Raw genomic sequence first — 21,553 nt, 5'->3', positions numbered from 1 at the left:
TCCTTTTGCCTCTACATTATGTCATCTGAGGCATTGAAAGATAGATGGTCAACGTTGGATTTATTCTAATTATATCCATTGATTGCATTCATGGATCAGTGTCTTTGACCTCTATTTATACTTCTCCAAATATGTTTGTTCTCGTTTCCCTCTTTCCCTACATGGGGAGATACAATTCCCTTTTAGTCTACATGCCAAATGTGTTTGTTTGTTCCCTCTTAGTGAGTGACATATGGTCTAATCTGATTTGGTTTGGTTTTATTGGTTACATTATCTTAGTTTAAAACAAAACATATAGAGAGAGAAGAACATTTAGCATAAAATAATTATCTCATTATTAGTCTCACCCTAAATATAAAAAGAGAGGCCTTTATAAATGTTTGGGTTTCAAGTGTATACACATCATGTGTCATGTGAATAGATATTATTCTTTATAAATACAAGGCTCCATATTCTAGTGGCATGATTAATGACTAATGATTGATCACAAATACATACTTGGTTTAACTTGATAGTAGATACAATGCCTCTTTTAGTTTATATTATTAATACTCACGAAAATCTATGTTTATTGAGTACATATGTATATTTTACCTAAATAAATTTTTCTTGGAACTCGATGTGGTTTGTTTGTGTCACATTCAATTTCCATTGGTTCTCTTTGTTCACAATTTGACTCCAGTCACTCATGATTATGTTTGTTCACTGAAGCACAAAAATTGAAAATGAACTCGTGGTTTCACAATGGAGATTCAAATTGGCGCAACATGTAATATTGAATGGTTTGACAATATACCAAAGGTATTTTCTACATTACCCCCCCAAAGGGTATTGAATTGTTAGACTATATACCAAGGGTATCGTCCATGTTACCCCTAGAGGCAATGCTTTAACATTGCATGTTATATGTGTATGTATGTATGCACGTACATATGTACATGTGTGTGCGTGTGGCTAAGCCAAGTTTTGATCTTGAAACTTTTGGCTTATGGGTCACATTGGGAGTGGGTCAAGTTGGCTCAAGCACTTCACCTTTGATTCTTTCCCAATCTCATTTTCCAAGCCACTCAAGTTGATAAACCATGTCTCAGACGTTAGCTTAAGAGTGGCTTGCCTTAGGCTTTGCTTTTTCCAATCAACTTGGATCTAAATTGCTTGGCTTGAGGAACTCCAAGTTGAGTTGAGTTGAGTTAGAGCCGTTTCCATCCATGTGTTGGAATTTTTTGTTTCCATGGGGGTCACTCCAATGAATAAGGCTCAAACAACAGGATATCAATTAGTAACCACGTTTATCATTATGTTTGAATTGCTTTCCATGCTACTTAAGTCATTCCTAACCATGACACAACAATGGTTAGCAATGAAAATAAAATAAAAGTTGCTACCTATAACCTTTCTTAGCTCAATGGATTAGGGCACCTATTTAGTAAACATGATGTCTTGAGTTTAACTTGTAAGACAACACACTTTCATTGAAGGAATAAACTTCATATAATTGCTTCTAGATGTATTGTTAAGAATTAGGTAAGTAATTAAGCAAGGATTAATTAGTACCTAAGTATATGATTAGTTGATAAGTGGAAGGTTAAGTGATGTGTGTGTATATGTGTGAGAGGGAGAGAGAGAGAGAGAGAGAGAGAGAGAGAATTATGAACAACACAAGATGGGGGATGAGTAACTATATTAAATTAGCATTATCATCATCATCTACAAAAATACCCACAATGAGGTATATATACATTTCATGTGCAAGGGTGCACATGTGTGACGATAATATAGGTACAACCGTGTAAGTCCTATATTAAATGACCTTGGGAGTAGAGGATCTAGAATATCCTACTTAAGTACAAGGTCCTATTTAAGTCGTTATAGTCAACACTTCTAACTAGATTCTATCTAGGTAACTACGAAGTTACATGGTTGACTAACTAACTAAACTAAGTTGAGCTTGATCTCTCAACATGTATTTTCTCAGAGGGAAAGGATAAATATTGTATAAATTTATAATTGTTTGTACTTTGTAGAAATATAGATATGACTCGTGAGTAACTTATGACTAAATTATGTTATATTTGAATTGTTTATTTAATTGAAACGTAACAAAATATTTCAACAAATTAAGATAGATAAATTACTGAAAATATATTACGGAAATCATAAACAAATTAGAGGAAATTACAAAATGGATTTCATCAACCAACATTTCGAAAATTGATCTTAGAAAACATGCAATTACACTTTATATTAATTGCAAAAATATGTAGTTACAATCTCCTCCCAATTGTTGCCCCATTAAAATGATTATTGGTAGGACAAACGTCTATGTTGCATCAAATCCACCTAGAAGTTAATGAGCTATTCCAACAACATGTTTTTATTATAAAAGATTTTCTTCAATATTATTAAGAAAACAACGCCCGAAGGCTACAACTTGAACCTAGTTGCCTAGGAGCTTACAACTTTTTATATACAATGATGTAAAATAACCCTAGGACCAAATATCGAACTTTGTAGAAGATGTTGAAATTTGTTGATATTCAAGAAAGATTCCATGGAAGTCGATAGTGCCATTGAGGCTCTTGAGTTATTCCTACAACATGTTATGTTTTTGTATGATACTTAGACCTCTAGGTTGAGTAACAATAGATGGAATGAGATATTGCCCATATACATGACCATCAAATATGAACATTCAAATTAAAGAAGGCCAGATAGATTATTATACAATAATCATTGTTTGTAAAGTGTGGAAATTGTATCTCTCCTTTAATTGAGAGGACATTTGATTGAAGTTATGATTTTCTTCTTGGAGATATATGGAAAAGACTCCTACTTCCAAAGGATCTAAATCAAATATGTTTTCCTAAATGATATTGATTCTAGGTGAAGTTTCTATTTATGATGTCCAATACATTAAAATTTGATAAAATTTGTCCATTGGACATGAAATGGAATAAACCTCTTGAGTTCTTTTTGGTAGCTCTTCCCAACAAATGGCAACATTTTTCCCATATTTCCATCGTGTCAATACTCAATTTTTTTGTTTGCGTCAATATCATTATCCGTAGTTAATATGGAATCTACCTTGTCTAAGGATTTTGTCTCTGTCATGAGTGCTTGTAGGAGTCTATGAGGTTTTTTCAGTTAGAGAACTTATTTTGTAAGAAAGGAGGTCTTGCATAGTTAACCCTAAAAGAAAACAAGGTGTTGCAAAGCTTGAAGGTTTTGGAGCAAGCAAATGACCATTCTATTTTTTAAAAGAAAAAAGACAAAATTACCCGTAACAAGGTGAATATATCATAAATATTATATTGGCACCTAAGGATTCTATTTACCAAAGGTAACTTTGGATCTCCAAGGCCTATGAATTATGAGCTCACCAAGCTTCTCAAATTTGGTGTGTTGTTTTATTTGAACTTTTATGAATTAAGTACAAGTTGGTGAGTAAAAATGTGCTTGTTAATGTTTAACGACTCCAATGTTAGAGCACACAAGACAACTAGAACTTTCGACAACAAAATATGACATTGATTTCATAAATGTGTATCAAAGCATAAGGAGGGTCCCTTTAGTGTGGTCCTTTGTTAGATCAATTGCATACACGCATCAAAGCCTACATATTGTCCCTTTGATGGCTCTACACACAACTAAAAGAACCGTACACTTGCCCACTGATTTGAATGCATTATACTCAACAACTTTAGTTGTCACATCGGTGTTCTAACAATATTTTGAAAATAGGGGGATCATGGTTATAGGCCAAAAAGTGAAAGGTATATATGGAACTTGGTGTATTGGAAGAGGTACTAGTTAATAGTGTATATCTATTTGTATCTTATAGATAATAATAATAGAACATGTATAGACAATGGTAGTGAAAATGATACGGTACTTCAAAATATATGCAAGAAACACATATTTTTCTTGAGTTTCAAATCCTTTGAATAGGATACCAAATGACCCCCATGGCATTTAAAAGTGAAAATATGAATGTTCACAAAGTTGGTTTATTGCAATAACACCACAATTGTCATGAAATGAGATTTGACCACATTAGGAAATGGGTCTCCATGCAGTTGATTGTCTTTATGTTACTTATATGCTACAATAATAAGAAAGATTTTGGATATTATCAGGGAGCATCTCCATTTGCAATGTAATTTTAGGTCTAAAGCCTTTCGAAATAGCTTGTCACCTTGACACTTCATTTGGAGGACTTGAACCCATTGTATGGGTTCAAATGACGAGTATTGCAAGACCATTCTAGCTCGATGCCAATAGTCGACCAACACATTTGGACCTAGTCTTTTTTTTTTTAACAAAGATTCACCTTGGTATTAATGGAAAGATGTTGAAAGGCTACAACGAATTCATACAATATATTACAACCCTCACATCCACATAAACCAGCATGTCAAGTATCAAAAGCCCTCATGTAGGGTTGTTCCAATAGGGGGGCGAAAAAAACCATCTTGGTGGAGCGTATCTCCACTTTATTCTCTCTCCAAAAGAGGTGAAGACCTCTGCGTTTTTCCAAATTTCTCGAAATTGTTGTTGTTTACGAATCACAACCTCAAGCTCCCAAGTTATTGCTTCATATTGACCTAGTCTTATACTCATGTACTTCTTTATAAACATAATTTCCTTTTCCTTTCTGATTCATTATTGTTTTTGCCTCAACCATTGCATAACACATTAGGTACACCTAAAAAGGGAGCGTTTGTTTATAAAGACAAAACCAGAAAGGCAGTGGTAATTTAGCAAGAATAATAACAACCAAAGACGCACCACTTTTGGTGGTGCATGCTGCCAACACTTGTAACTTACAGTCAATAAGGCAATAAATGGGTCTATCATGCTCCATATAATATTCATAACCGTCCCAATGACCATACAATGGTTTATAAAAGGTGCACCTAACATATAGTATGCATCTTCCTTATTCTCCTCTCACATTACACTAGTTGGGTTATTCGAGAGTGTCTCCTCCATCTTTTCGAAGTGGTGGTAAGATGCCCTCCATCATATGATAGCCTATAGGATTCCTTGAGCTAAGGGCCACTTTTTTTGTGTGCCAAGCACTAAGCATTGAGAAAATACTTTCTATTTCCCATTCATGATCTCAATATCACATGAAGATAGCATCAAACACGTAAATTACAAAAATAAAAATATCTTACTTTTCAAACCGTTGACAAATAGAAACTTAGCTTAAAATATTCGGAAGAGAATCACATGACCTTTGAGCACAACACAACATAAAAGAAATTAAACAACCCAAGGGACATGAATGTGATAATTACAAAATAATACTTGGACAACACCACCAACACTTAATGAATTGCTTTTGAGTTTAAAAGATTAAGGAAACAATTCTGAAAACATGGGAAGATCATTTGAGAAGCTAAAACTTAGGTCAAACATATATAATTCCATAAATGCCCTTAAAGATCAGTACCCATTCCTTCATGTAAGGTAGAGTCAAGGATTCATGCACGAGAATTAGAGAAAGCTAATTCAAACATATTACTGGGAGGGAAGTTATCGGATTCACTGAGAATGAATAAAGTGCCAACAATTGGCGATCTCCACAAAAGGAGGTATCCCTCTCGATTGATCGATTCTCATGTTACGAAGAAAGGCACAAACTAGCAACAAAATAAATGAAGCCAGCCGAAAACTTAATATTTCGGATCGAGGTAAACACGGGAAGCAAAAATAAACTCAAAGACTCCAACAGTTTTATGTAGTGATTGTGTGACTTGGATATTGTTACATACTCATATTTTCAATTGTTTTCTAGAATCTAAATTGCTTGGGGTCAAGATTTCATACTAAAGCAAACAAAAATAAGGAAGGAATTTTTCTGCCCATTTTGTTTATTATTTATTTAACAAACGAAGGAAAAGAGAGAGAGAGAGAGAGAGAGAGAGAGAGAGAGAGAGAAGACAGAAACAGAGCATCGCATATCATGTGTGTATTTTTGTTTTTTAAGTGAAGAAGTGGGGAGAGTGCACAGAGTCTTTTGACTTTGATTAGGTCAAACAGAATGATATGCGGTCCTCGCCCAAATTTCTTCTTCTCTGCTGATCACACAGAAACCCTAAAATTGAGCTGTTTTCTATTTTTATTACATTTATTTCCCCTCCTTGAAGTTGTCTTCAAACAACGCTGAAGTGAAATGAAGCAGAGAGAGATGGTGATTTTGCCTCACCAAATGAAAGGCGAAGAGAAATGCTCTTTTTTCTGCAACACATCTCTCTCCCTTTGAACTCCGCAGAGCCCTGTTTGATCCAAATATACCACGCATAAGCAGGGTAACCTCTAATCCTTCTGTTCTATATATTCTGTTTGGTTTTTTGTTGTTGCTTTCATCAGAAATTTAACGAGCTAGAACACATGATTAGTATTATTTATTCACACGAGGTATGAAAATACCATTGATAAAAAAGAATCCACCCAACAGGAAATTTCCTGATATCACATAATCATACTCATCATACACAGCTTAACATCATAAACATAGCATCAAAACATCATAATGTCACAGCTCATAGCTTCAAACATCATATCAACATAACGCATAACACACCGTTGGTTGATTGAGCACATTTAGGGTTCATTTATGTCATTTGGAATATTAGGTGGGATCTTGACTTAGTCTTTCCACTGAACAGATACATACTTTCGAAATGCCGGTTGTGGAGCTCCCTGCCGCGTCCTTACTTTTGCAATCATTGATTTCCAAACTAAGAAATGTCACAAATTCTGCACGAACTGCTACCATTGAGGAAAATATTTTTGGACAATTTGCGTCCTATCTGGAACGGATTCTATCTGTGTGCATTGAGCTTCAAGAATATCGTGATACAACCCCGATGATGAGGGAAATCATCGAGGCTCTAATTCACGATATTGAACGAGCAGATGTATTAATCAAGTCATGCAGTAACAAAAGTCGCATTTATCTAGTCACACACTATAAGCTAGTTGCTCAGCAATTAGTCGCTGTTATTCATGATCTTGGTAGAAGCCTCAGTCTCATTCCAGTGTCCTCAGTCCAGGTCAGTGAAGACATGAAAGCAGTCATCGAGTCACTTTCAAGAGAACTACAACATTCGCATTTTGAGATTAAGCATACTGATGAAAGAATTTGTGAGCTACTCAATGAAGATAGCATTTATCTACAAAATGACCCAGATCTTCAAGCAGGTTTGTTGCTTGATATTGCTCGATCGGTTGGCATTGATGGCACCAGTTCAAGTGCCTTGAAACTTCAAGTTGAGCTTCTTAAAAATGATCTTCAAGGTACGACTGAAGCTTATGATCTTCAGATGATGAACATGTTAGGACAAATGGTGGATAATTGGGCACAGAATGCAGATTCTATCACCTCTGTTGAAGAGAGTAGTAATCATTACCGCGAGAAGAAACGCATAGAACCACTCTATGAAGCATTTATTTGTCCATTAACTAAGAAAGTGATGACAGATCCTGTGACATTGGAGAATGGGCAAACTTATGAAAGAAGTGCAATTGAGAGATGGTTTCAGGATTGTAAAGACAACAAAAGAAGACCAGTTTGTCCAACAACAGGAAAGGTTCTAGAGAGCATAACTTTGAAGCCAAGCATTGCCCTTAGGCATACAATTGAAGAATGGACTGCAAGGAATGAGACTCTACGTCTTGAGAATGCTAAGTCTGTATTGGCTTCAAGGAGCTCTGACCAGGACATGCTTAGTGCACTTCTAGATATACAGGTATTGTGCCAGAAAAATAGCATGAATAAACATAAATCAAGAAACATGGGGTTGATATCTCTTATTACCGATTGCCTGAAAGAAAGCGAGCATGTTCGGCTTTCGGCTTTGGCGACTCTCTGTGTACTGGCAGAGGGTGTGGATGACAACAAGGTATATAAAACAGTAGAATTTTTTTCTTATTTAACTTGGACAGCGGTTTTCAACATTAGTTTGACCATAGTGGAAATCTTTAAACTTTTGCAATAAACTATCACCTACATATTTCCTGTAGCAGGATATCTTTAATATTCTCTAGTTGTTTGTGTTGTGAAATATACATTATGGTCTACTGTATCAATTTAAAAAACTCATGTGGTCTTTCCAGTCAATATCATGAGGGCTTTCCTGAACTCTCTCTTGGGAGGGATGGAAAAGAAATGTGATGTTTTACCAATTTCTTTGAAAGGCCAAAATGACCTGCTAGACCAGAGTTTACATACATGTGAATCTTATAGAAATTGAGTAACATACAACTAAGTTAAGTGGTATGTAAATAAGGTAGTTGCTCTGAGTGACTAAACTGTTATCAATAGTTACATCCATGTGAATCTTATAGAAGTCTGGTAAACTAAAGCAAAAATAAATTATATGTAGACTATGTAGCTTCCCTATGTAAATATGATCATCAAAGTACAATGATATAGGAACCATAGGCATTGAGTACAAGCATAGTTCTGAAATATTTAGGATACAACACGTGTACAATATCTATGCTAAGTATTTAAAAGTATTCTACTTTTTAAAAAGATATACTATTAGACCTAAAACTTCCTCATGAATCTAATATAATTTCTAGTGAAGTTAAAGCAATATTTAATCTGTGAATCCATTTTTCCAGGAAGCAATTGGTGAAACAGATGCGATCCGTAGATGCATCAAATGTTTATCCCGTGATGGTTCAAAGGAGAAGGAAGAGGCATCGTTACTTCTGTATGAGTTGTCCAAGTTCCAACCTATGTGTGAAAAGATTGGTTTGGAGACTGGAGCCATATTGGTCCTTGTTGGAACTGTAAGCAGCAGTGCCGACAATCCTGTTACAGTCCGAATAGCGGAACAAACACTTGATAACTTGGAAATATGTGATCAAAATGTACGACAAATGGCAGAGAATGGGAGGCTAAAGCCTCTTCTGTCAAGGTTACAGGAAGGTATGTGATTTTTAAAGATTTTATTTGTTTATTCAATGGCGAGAATGATACTTAACATTGTATATTTTAAAGTTTACTCCATGGGAATGGTTTGTGCCTTATAATTGGAAAATATATTACTTATGCGTGTGTCTGGATCTATGGAGGAATGATGAACAAGTAGGAGAGATGGAGGTGATTTTGATTATTACTTTTGCGACGTTTCAACATGGTTATACTTTGAAAATCTTCGAGAAAATTTAAAATTTTGCTGTATATCAGTAAGCATTGTTAGACAATGGTGGAGGGATAAAGACTGGGAATTTCAGGAATTGGTAATGATGTAGGATGTAGGGGGGAAACAGCCATGGTAAAAAACTGTATGCTAAAAGAAGTAAGTTGTAAAAATCTGGGGAAATGTAAAATTAGAAGGAAATAGGGGTAATAAATGAGGCAATGAGGGGGAAAATTAAACATGAAAACCACCCAAATATCCTGAGAAAATTCTCTGTTTGATCATTTGAATGATATATTGTTGTGACAAGCAATCAAGGATGTGATTATCCTAAAGATTGTCTTAGGTTCGAATCTCGATATGATGTATGCCTGGCTTAGACAGTCGGGAAAGAAACATTGTGTTTCAATTCCAAAAGGAAGATCCTAATCGAGATTCTGGCTCCATAATCCCGAAGTGCTTGTCCACGTGGACCTTTATGTGTCGTGGACTTATGATCACGTTACAATGAATCCCGATATTGGATAATGCTGTCGCTGAATGATAACAATATCATAATTGCAAAACCTGGTCAACCTTGATATTGTCCAATGTAAAACAACAATAGCCCACTTCTTACGTGATAAATGTAGACCATATCAAGTAAATTGGGCTATCATGGTGCGTTATTTTAACCTTGGGAATGTTCAATGTAAAACAACAATAGCCCATTTCTTACGTGATAAATATTGACCATATCAATTAAATTTTGCTATCATAATGTGTTATTTTAACCTTGGGAATGTTGCTATGATATTCTAAGGACATTCCTGATCAAACTGTTTTTGTTGTGTGATCAATCATTTTTGATGGAGTGTTTGCCTAGAGTATTAACATTTTGATTGAATTGAAATGCTGATGATCGTTTTTCCTGCTTGAAAAAAGGTGGTGAAGAAATCCGGTTAGAGATGGCAACAATGCTTGGTGAGCTGGTGCTCAGCAGGGAAGGAAAGGCCAAAGCCGCTGAACTTGGAGGAAAGACTCTAGTGGAAATGCTCGAAAGTGGTTATATGGCAGGTCGGGAATCTGCGCTAAAATGTTTGTGCCACCTTTCTACTCTTGAAAGCAATGCTAAATTGCTAGTTGAATCGGGCATTCTTCAAGCTCTTATTCGAAGCTTGTTTGCTGTGGGTGTAAACCAGTTACCGATGAAACTGAAAGAAATATCTGCAACGACATTAGCTAATATAGTTAATTCAGGTACAGACCTAGAGAAAATACGCCTAGATAGGGACGGGAATACTATAACCTCAGAAACGGTTCTCCACAATCTGCTCCATTTGATCAGCAATACTGGTCCTGCCATTGAGGCAAAGCTTCTCAGAGTTTTAGTGGGGCTTGCTTCGTCACCGAATGCTGTCAGCAAAATTGTGAAGGCAATAAGGAGTGCGGGAGCAACTGTGAGTCTCATACAGTTCCTAGAAGCACCACAGAAAGAGTTGCAAGCAAGCTCGGTAAAGTTGTTATATCACCTATGTCCTCATATGGGTCAGGATCTTGTGCATGGTCTTCATGTAGCAACAGGACAGCTGGGTACCTTAGTAAGAATGTTGGAGTTTAATGGGATCACCGAAGAACAAGCGGCTGCAGCAAAGCTCATAGCCAACCTACCCATCGAAGACACAAACTTGACACGTGTTCTCCTCCGAGAGGGAGCATTGTCAGCTGTACTAAAGCAGCTCAATGGGCTATCCCAAGGCATAATACAAGTGGGTGGGCGGCGGTTTGTCAATGACTTTAAGGAAGGACTAGTGGGAATTCTATATAGGTTTACCTATTTGTTGCATGAGGATAACATGCTAGCTCTTGCACAAGCTCACAATTTGACATCTTTGTTCACGAAGCTTTTGAGTCCTGATGGGATCGACGAAGTCCGGTGCCTATCGGCTCTCGCATTGGCTAACATGTCTTTATATTCCAGGGCATTATCAACAGAACCTGAGCCAGTGATACTTAGACCAGGATTGCTAGCATGCCTGCGGCCATCAATGCCAAAGAAGGTAGTGGGTTTATGCAAGGTTCATGGGGGTATATGCTCTGCAAAGCAAACATTTTGCCTTCACGAGGCTGGGGCCGTGGTTCCCCTTGTGGTTTGCCTTGAGCATCAGAACATGAGAGTGGTGGAATCTGCTTTAAAGGCGCTTTCAACATTGTTGATGGATGGACAAAATAATGGTAATATTGAAGGGGGTATTCAGGTTTTAAGCAGTGCTGGAGCGATTCAGCCTATCCTTGATATCATGAGGGAACATCGGACTGACAATGCTCAGCAACAATCAGTGAGCATCGTGGAGTGTATTCTGAGGGATGATAACATGGCTCGCACCATCTTGAAAGATGGGAATGTCCATACCGCATTAGTGGAAGCTTTTCGGTATGGTAACAATCAGACAAAGCAGATGGCTGAGAAGGCACTCAAGCACCTCAACAAGATTCCCAGTTATTCTGGTGTGTTTGCAAGATGAAAGTGTTATTCGCAACTCGCGTCACTCTTTTTTTCTTTTCTTTTGTTTGGTTTGTGTGTCGGGTTAATGGATGGAGAATCCTTAACTAGAACAAGAATAGTAGCCACATAAATCTATTCATTTCATTCTTTCCCAAGCTATCAAAAGGATAACAATGAAGTTCCTCTTTAAGGGCTTTTGCCATGAGTGCCTGCCAGCATGTATTGATATCCTGTCCCACGTTTTCACAAGATATGTTGTATCAATATTATTTTTACCCGTCTAAATTCCATCACCTTCTTAGCACATTTGTGATTGTGAGAGTTGGCTAATATTGTCGTACTTATACCCAATATCACAATGTGTCACAATATTATTAACTGGTGGGTCTTCATAGACTACATGAAGAGAGTCTCTGTATATATATAAACCTTATAAGTCTTTGGAGTTTCTCCACTTTCCATTTCAGGAAAGGGAAAACATAAGCATGATTTCACTTCCATTTTCATATCCTACATATAACTGTGTGACACAGTCATCAATTTGGTTGCTACCTTAGAATTGTTTGTCGTACTTCATATAGTAAAAACAACCAATTCATTCATAAAAAGAGATTCTTTTGCAAATTGTTTGGAAGCGCATGTGTGCCAAGAACACTTTGTTCTTCCTCTATACATAGCCAATACTTTACATTATCACTCAACACTACATCAATTCTGCTTCTTAAAATACGTATACGTGTTATCCTGTTGTAGTTTCCAAATGTCTTGATATGAAGTGCCTACATTTTTTGTTATTATAAATAATGCTTGAGTTTTTGACATTGATGAAAATGACTGGGGTTTCCGGTGATTGTAGGACACATGGGAAATTGAAAAAGATGTGTGGTTGCATTGCATATCAAAGTCGTGTATAGGTACATGATTTGTTTGACATGTTAAGAGACTTAATCCCCAAGCATGTTCAAAGAAGCATGAAAGTCAAGTAGGAAAACTTTTACTTGGCTCATTCAAAGTGTTTTTGTAGTCATGTTGGATTTTCGGAAAGTGATGATGAAACAACAAATACAAGACAACCTCTAGGAAAAACCAATTTATGGATATTTTCATACACATAATACATGTGCATATTCATATTCATATTCAGATTTGGACCCCACATGCATACCATATGGTATGATTGTTGGGTAATGCGGAGCTAGCTAGCACTTCAGCACATGTATAGGAGTCTATGCATGGTCGTTGGCCTTAAATGTCAGCATGCATATGAAGTCAAGTTTGTGCTACTGCTAACTTTAAATATAAATCTGAAATGGAGTTTTTTGAGACAAAAGCATGGATTTATTGATCTTTTTACACTGAATGGTACCGATAAGATGAGTAAGATATTAGTTGTCAACCAATAAAGAGTTTTAGGGAGCTTAATGCCAAGAATAATCGTTTATGGACAAAGCAATTGCTTTCTACCCTTTGTTGAGCAAATAGGTGAGGATGTCCAAAACTAGACATATGATAAATGTTATAACGAGATAATGAGTTGTAGCTTAAAACTTATACATCTCAAGCTTTGCCATTGTACTATCAAGACAAACTTGTGAACCTAAAGAGTAATTTCAAATAGGTGAGGATGTCCAAAACTTAGTGTATAATATCATGTATAATTACTCTTCATTGTACTTTAGAAATGTATGGCTTTATCAAATTCACTTGATACAGTGGATAAAAAAATAATTTTATTGCTTTTGTGTTGAATATCTTATTTAAATTTGGGTAGTGGATAGGAAGAAATAGGATACCATACAAAGTGCCAAACACATTGTTAGAGGTGTATGTATGTGTTTGGTTCAGATGGAGGTCTCAGGAAAAGATTTCAGAATAAAATGGTAATGTGCAAAATACAAAGAGTGGATCAATACAATAGTACATAGAGAAAAGAGACAAGTATGAATTGAGTGAGTGTAAGCAAGGTCACTTGTGGAGAGACTTGTGAGTTGGATTGAAGAACATTAGAAGGCGAAGGTGAAACAAAATTGTGCATAGAGGGACTTGGCGAAGGAGCATACGAGGAAGATGGAACATTAGATGGTGCAGTGCTAAATGATATAGGGGTCGAGTATAGACATTCGGGAGGTGTAACGTTGTATCGTGCATAATCAGTACAATAATTGTAGACTGTCATGTTTTCTTGCACCCACTTTAATTGCCCAAGTTGAGCATAATCTAAAACTTGATATTCATATTGGTTCCACCACTTAAGCGATGCGCATTCTGATGCCGCATTAGCATTAGTGTCAATGCAAGCATCTGCACTAAATTCCCTATATGATGCAACAAAAGGTGCATGAGTCCAATTGACCTTTATTCGACCTCCTTCTGTTGCCCAATCATCGCCATCCCATATTGTTGCATACACATTCATGCTTTGATTGTGCAAGTAAGGGACTCCCGTCTTTGCCTCTATGTTGGGAAATACTCTAATAGGTACATTGTCCACAAAGAAACTACATTCCACACAATTCAAGTTTTAGTTTTTGATACGCTAGCATAAATAGCCATTTTATGTAGTCAATATGTATTGTACATTCATGAATAACTAATATAATCAGGTTTGGACTCACTTAACTTTCTAATATTCTTTGACACAATACTGTGACTTTACAAGAAGTAAATGAATGATGGAACTTTTATCTTTGCGTTTAACTACAACATGTTTTGATAAATAACAACTCTTTAATTAAGAGACAAATCATGTTTCTTGGAAATCTCAAGCATATGAGTCATGGTGTCCAAGAGTATTATGGGAAAAACAAAGCAGGAGATAACAAATGGAACCTCCTTCTCATTAGAATTCAATCATAAACATCAAAAGATGACACCGATTTACAATAACTAGTCAATGTACCTACTACTCTAATGTAGGCCTTCATTTTATTTCATGGTGACTTAAGAGTAACCTTACCATGTGTCCCTAGGCACGAATACAAGTATTCGCCCTTCAATCTAAGTCAAATCATGAACGTCAAGTGCTTCTAACTTCAATGCATTAAAATAGAATACTTTTTCTATGCATAATGGGAATTGCTTCATTATAATCTTGAGAAATATATGTTGCTCACAATGACATTATGTCAATTTTGTTATTCTTTAGGTTCTCCTTGCAAGTATCAAGCAAATGTCAAACTTCCACAAGCCCCTTGTTTTTGTGTAATCGCCATAGAGCTTTAAAGTATCTCCACTTTTGAGCCTCTGGAGATCTATTGTCAATAAGTTGCATGTCCAAACATGTTAATGTTCTAGAGTTTGTATATGCATTTTGGCTTGTGTTCATTTGGCACATTATATGGATCATATCCTATGCCTTTGTCTCATAAAGTTCATTTGGAATTCATAGAGACGTGCACTTAATGACCTTTAGAGCTAATACATTGATAGTTAGGTGCTCTCCAATCTTTATATAGTCGTATCAATCATGAACCTTTCCACAAAGGAAAAGTTTGATATTCCTTGTGTGTGTATATATTCCTATTTTGCCTAACAAATCTCTTGTTGATACACATACAACCAGTAGTTCACCTTCTTATGTCTATTGAATAATCACTAGAATGGATTTCTTTTGCATACTCTAGATGCCTTAGATATCATTGACCAATATTTGAGGTGTCCTACATGTGAGGATATGTGGAATTGTTGTGTTTAGGGGAATTTTATGCTATATCCTCATGAATAATTTGTGATGTCATACCCTTAAATTTATATAGAAAGAAATATGCTTCCCTTTTAGGCATCCACCAAAGTTATTTGAAGTGTTTATGGAAATGTTGGGATGGTCAATGGTCATGTATCTTAGAGATGATGACTTTACCCATGACATTGTTCAATGCGTGTAAGTGTACAAGTAAATTAACGAACACACTCTCTCTTTAACTTACTATGACCATAAGAAAGTTATAAAAATTCAATATGCTTTCATAATCCATTTGAAAGTACACTCATGTGTGGCTTCACCTACCTTTATAGGCTATAGCCTTCTCATCGAACTTGGTTTCATAGATATTTGGATGTTGTAGGTTGTAGTCTTTGGCCTCATTGGTATCCTATGATGACACGCCTATGGGCAAATATTTTTGTTCACATACCAGAATGCGCCACTTATTAAGCTAAATCGTAAATGCTTGCAAAGCATATGATAACTATTCCATTCCAACACTTTCAATGAATCTATCAATGATGAACTTCACATAAGAACACAATCATTAATCTTCACAACATCATAAAACTAAGGAACCAATCACAAACACAATGATCAATCAAGCAATCAACTTGATATTTCACGGGTAATGGTTTTAAGGGGAGGTATGATACCTTGGTATGCATTTATGTGTATGAGCATGTCGCAATATAATTTGCAGTTTAAGACAAAAGAGAAGTTTTATGAGACATATTGTGGTAGCAATGGGACACCTAATGATGGGTCTTAGGGTCCCATATGGTTTAGGCAACTCAACCAAAGTTTTTTCTATAGTGTTCATCCATAACTTTGAAATACCATCACATAGGCTATGTTTGGATGTTCCTTGTGCATGCCACCTTTATCCAACACCTACTAATTACTATGGATGTGATGGAGTCTGGTAGAATTTGCATTATCTACAAGATTTGCCATTAAATGTTCCCTTATCATTACATGCATTTACATAATGGAAAGTGAGAGATCATTATATGTCTAACTTCACTTGACATGAATGCATGATGTATCCTTTTAATTTGAGAGTGCGTCAAAGTGTGAACTTACACTACTTGTTGTCGATTCCATAAAATAGAATAGTTGTGGAAATCTGAAGTGGGATCAAACCACAAGAAAATGCGTTGTTCTCTTCCCCCTACCCCATTGGCATACACATTCGTTTGTAAGATGATTGGTTCTCCAGACACATTGCCCAAAAATTCGAAGTCCAATTCATCATGTTGGAGTCCTAGTGAAGAAAACTACATTAAATCATTCAAAAATCAATTAGGTCCATATACATAATCTATCATTAGATCAATATTTTTCACTAAAATAAGTCATAACATCACCATTAGATTGATCATTGTCAAATTAAGTGTCAGTCTTAACCTCAACACTAAAGCAAGATTTGTAATTAATCTAAATCTTCACAAACTTCATTCGATAAACTATAGTCATTGATAGTAATAGTTTATACTCATATTACACTAGGTTAACGTTAATAATAATCACAACATAATGTAAAGAGCATTTATCTTACATAATATGTTGTCACTGTTCCTGCAGAATCTCCAGGTGCTAGCTTTATCTTCATGTTGAAGTGTCCGAATAAGTATTGGTTGTACGATTGAAAGCCAGAGGCTGTCATTCATCCCATTTGTATTATTAATGGTTTAGTTAACAAAAATAGAAAGCATAACCATACCACGTTAACCATTATGGATGGTTCATTATGTTGAACATATAGGAACTTGGGGCTACTAACAAGATGGGATGAAATGACATGAATTCACTATTTTCATTAACCACAATTAATGTGATATACTTTTTGACACCACTTTAGATATTCACACTTGTACAACTTTAAGTAGGCCCCCCAAGGCTTTCTAGCACCATCAAGGATTAGTTATCTTATTTCGTGAAAAATGAAATTCTATAGTTTTCTTTTTTCTTATTTGAAGGCACATGCACTAGAATTTTAATCGCATTGAATGATTTGTACCATTTCTCTCTTGTCCTCTTCCACACAAATATAGCCATCATTGTTCATTTGTTTCATTTCTCCGACATAATAATTTCTTGCTTTATGAATTTTGATCTCTTACCAATCATTGGGGGCATGGAGGTGAACCTTTTTTCACCTTGTTATGACACTAGGTTGGCATGCTTTGGATCGACACATTTATATGTAGCATCGTAGATAGTTAACCATTAGGGAGAATGGAAAACATGATTTTTAATTGATGTCCATGTAATGTCAAAGGCACTTCTTTTTGTATATTACTTATTCATGCTTTGAGCTCCAAATGAATGGTTAGACCACCATTACATTGAGTGCTTAATACATGGTGTTGGGCTCTCGTGGTAAATACTCTGTTTGCTAGTAGTAAATGCAAATGTTGTTACATGCTAGATCTAACATATAATTAGGTGATGACATAACAACCAACCATTGGTTTGAAACAAAGAAACAAGCACTTTTAAAGTGATACATGGTAATGTGAGTGGCCAGACAACTTTTATTGCAGCCATATTGATCTAGCTAAGACACTAATGTTGTTTATTTGCATAACCTATTCATGCTTTGGTCACGATTGGGTATGAGTATTGTTTTGTTGCATATAAATCATGCTCGCGCATTAAGTTACCATTGTCAATTGATTAGTTTTATGTGTGCGTGGTCACATAAAAACAAAGAACTCAATTGACATGGTTAACTTAAGATGATAAGCATTGTAAGTCAACCATGGTTAAGTTAATGATGAATGCATAGCAGTTGAACTATTTACAAAATGATATTAAATACTGATTTCATATTTTACCATTTTTCTGATCTAAGGTGAGATGGATCTCCTTGCCGCCATCCACATACTGTACATTGTGTGGGCTTGACATGGTGTAGAAAACAGAGGAGATGAGATCATTACCTGCATTACTAGTAGTAGAAAGAGAGGAGGCAATGGGAAGGAAGAAGAGGAGAGCAGCAACATTAGTTGCAATGAAGATCAGTTGTAGATATAGTGAAGAAGAAGAAGAAGAAGATGGAGATGAAGAAGCCATAGTGTGAAACTGCTTAGAAGCTATAAGGAAAGCTTCAAGAAAGTGAGAATGAAGAAAGGAGATAAAAGAAAAACAGAGCAACTGAATCCATCCATCCACCCATCCATCCATATATGTACATACATTTTTGAAAAACAAACATAAAAGTGATAAGAGAGAGAGAGAGAGAGAGAGAGAGAGAAAAGAGTTAAGAATCATTCATCACTTATTGTCAATTGGGCTCTTTTTTTTATTAACTCTTTTGGGGGGTTTTGTTTAGGCTATTTAGTAACATGCTAATTAATTGTGTGTGTGTGTGTGTGTGTGTGTGTGTGTGTGGGTAGGAAAGGTCCAAAACTTTCTTTACGTGGTCTCTAACTCCCCTTCATGTGCTTTTACAAACCTAGCTGTCTTTCATGTACCCCACACATGTCTCTCTCGGGTGGCCTTGTCAATCTCTCTCTCTCTCTCAAGGTATGTTTGTTTGTATCTATCTATCTATCTATATGTATGTATACTCTAGGTAGACACATATGTCTCATACATAAAGAAAGACATTTCAATACATCAAACCTTGGGGCCCATTGTTGCTAAGTGCCAATTGTTGTCTTGTGAAACCTTCTTTCAATTCTTAACCTCCATTTCCGTTGGAGTACACACACACACACACACACACTTCTTTCAACCCTTAACCTTCATTTCTTACACACACACTCTTACATATTACATATTACAAATGTTCTATCATGTCATTCATGCACTCAAGTGCAATCTCTCTCTCTCTCTCTCTCTCTCTCTCTCTCTCTCTCTCTCTATGCATCTTTCTCCCTCCCTTTTTTTTAGTAAATAATGGCTTTCATTATGAAAGAAGAAAGCACTAGCATGACTACAACAAATATAGAAGTTTATTACTTATTTGTTTAATTACCTTACCGTAGTGGTATGTTCATACATTACTAACCTTAGGTCTTGAGTTCGAGTTACAAATTTCTCACCTCTTTATTACTCCATACATAACCTCTTAATTTAGTATATGCCACTGTGGAATGTAGGGATCTCTCTCTCTCCTTTCGATGACTGGGTACACATCCCATTATTGTAACCAATTGCCTCATGAGACAACTTTGGTCTTAGAAGACGTTAATTATATTTTTCTTTCTCTCTCTCCCACCGCCCCTAACAATAAAGTAGATTTATATATTAAACCAGCATGGCAATACACAAAACCCTTGTTGTCACTACAATAGTGAGCATCTTATAGCAAAATAAACTCATTAATGTCTTGTAAGATTGGTTGACATAAAGCCAACTCCTCTTAAAATAAGGTGCCGAAAGAGCTCACTTGCAATAGATGTTGAAGTAAACCAACAAGCACCACCCTAAGATGTGTGTAATAGCATAGTGGAGCTAGAGTGGTACCTACATAATAGAAATGGGGTTTTGAGTAAGGCCAAAACCAAAGATATGACACATTTACAAATACAAGAAATATGCAACTCACTACGTATAGGAGTACAATGGTCAAGATTGACCCTTAGTGGGACACTATACTACTATTGCTACAACAGTCAAGTTATCAACAACATATACTACAATATTTGCAAGCTTCCCAAGAACAACAAGAGTTGTCACCCTTGCTCGTATATTATCTCCTCATATAGTCCTTTCACCAACACATGGTGGGTAGCTAACAATTCTTATCAACCTACGCTCATGTCGGAAACCATCTACAAATAAATTATGTAAACATCTGCATCCTACTAATGCAAGTATCTACATCTACATATAAATTATATAGGAGCCATATATATATTCTTAATGTAGGCATCAATCTACAAATTATGTAGGAAAACCGTCTTCCACTTGATGGGCATGGCATGTGATTAGATTTGTTATTCACATAAAATTGCAATATTGACCAAAGAGGGTTGTAGAAAGAGTTTATGAAAGTGCAATTGTATTGTTTTCTTATACATTCTTATATGTGTGCTCAATGCAATATTGTGATAATATGATTCTTCTCAATGTCATCTTGAATATACTGATGGTGCACTTTTATGTGTTTCGTTTTTGTATGAAAGACCATGTCATTCATCAATGTGGCTCTCTAACGAACCACTCAATTCAATCTTGAATATAGTGATAGTGCACTTTTATATGCTTTGGTGTGAAAGATCAAGTTGTTTGTCAATGTGGCTACTCTCAAGAATTGCAATGTTCTACACTCTAGCTATCATTGTTTTGTCCATATGTTTGTAGCTAAATGCAAATATTGTATTGCTTCCTTACATGCTTCACTAATTGCATCCTCTTTTCTTATGTCATCAAAGTGTTTATACACTCCTAAAGCCTAGATATTCACAACACCTACCTATCCCATGAATAAATAAGTACTATAGATTGGAGATTTTGAGTATAACAAATTCTGGGCTACGCCAAGGCTAAATCTTTGGTTTATGGAGACATCACCATTAATTCATTAAGAACTTAGGGAGACATCGCCAAATTAGGAGGGCATAGATGTTGACCAAGGTAGAATGATCAAGCCAAACAATTATTTGTCATAACAACCAACTTAGTTAATCGCTTCACTAAGGTTGCCTAGTTTAATGAGGTTGAGCAAGAAATTCTTTGTCACTTAGGAGCCCATGGTGGAATTGGCGAAGGAAATCATGCTCTTCTTAGTTAACATCACATGCAAGTTGCTAGAAATTTGATGGCATTTATCAAAGCTACCAATGACCCATGTTGTAACTTGTAAGTTATAGAGCTTGTTCTCGAAGGCTACATGTTTTCTAGTGTCACCAAAGGTGGTTTCAAACTTTGTAGGAAAGCGAAGAACTCGTCATAGAGTGATGGAGAGTTTACACTAGGTGAGTTGCTCGAAATAATCAAAACAAAGTATTGCCAAGGTTGCATATGGATGATGAATCCATGAAGTTGTATTTGTGTGTGTTGGTCTTGTTAGGAAGGTGTCAATTACACGTGACTCACTTGAAATAATCAAAGTAAAGGAATGCAAAGGTTGGGGATGGTTGATGAACCCATGTTGATGCATTCATGTGCCATCAAATTTCTCTCACAACCTTATTTTGTGTTTTGAGGCAAGAACGTGACTTAGCTCATGTAAAGAATCTTTGA

General features: G+C 35.9%; 2 protein-coding genes across 2 annotated transcripts; one reads left to right on the top strand and one right to left on the bottom strand.

Moving 5' to 3' along the window:
- The first annotated feature begins 6,019 nt into the window (after positions 1-6,019).
- Positions 6,020-11,955, top strand: LOC147868781 (U-box domain-containing protein 44-like). The gene is made up of 4 exons (XM_087323275.1): positions 6,020-6,317; positions 6,678-7,913; positions 8,641-8,950; positions 10,089-11,955. Exons 2-4 carry the CDS (start codon positions 6,693-6,695, stop codon positions 11,666-11,668), a joined length of 3,111 nt encoding a protein of 1,036 aa, XP_087179401.1. The 5' UTR covers positions 6,020-6,317; positions 6,678-6,692; the 3' UTR covers positions 11,669-11,955.
- A 1,407-nt stretch (positions 11,956-13,362) lies between these two features.
- Positions 13,363-18,515, bottom strand: LOC147868780 (putative xyloglucan endotransglucosylase/hydrolase protein 5). The gene is made up of 4 exons (XM_087323267.1): positions 18,196-18,515; positions 16,914-17,014; positions 16,439-16,632; positions 13,363-14,147 (listed from the first exon to the last, which is right to left on the bottom strand). Exons 1-4 carry the CDS (start codon positions 18,431-18,433, stop codon positions 13,556-13,558), a joined length of 1,125 nt encoding a protein of 374 aa, XP_087179393.1. The 5' UTR covers positions 18,434-18,515; the 3' UTR covers positions 13,363-13,555.
- Between the last annotated feature and the right edge of the window lie 3,038 nt (positions 18,516-21,553).

The sequence above is a fragment of the Azolla caroliniana genome, unplaced genomic scaffold, assembly GCF_043228905.1.
Source record: "Azolla caroliniana isolate FFs.n. ecotype wild unplaced genomic scaffold, voAzoCaro1.0.p SCAF_1, whole genome shotgun sequence".
NCBI lineage: Eukaryota > Viridiplantae > Streptophyta > Polypodiopsida > Salviniales > Salviniaceae > Azolla > Azolla caroliniana.
The sequence above is the reverse complement of the archived record's forward strand: the minus strand, read 5'-3'. Positions and strand labels throughout refer to the sequence as shown.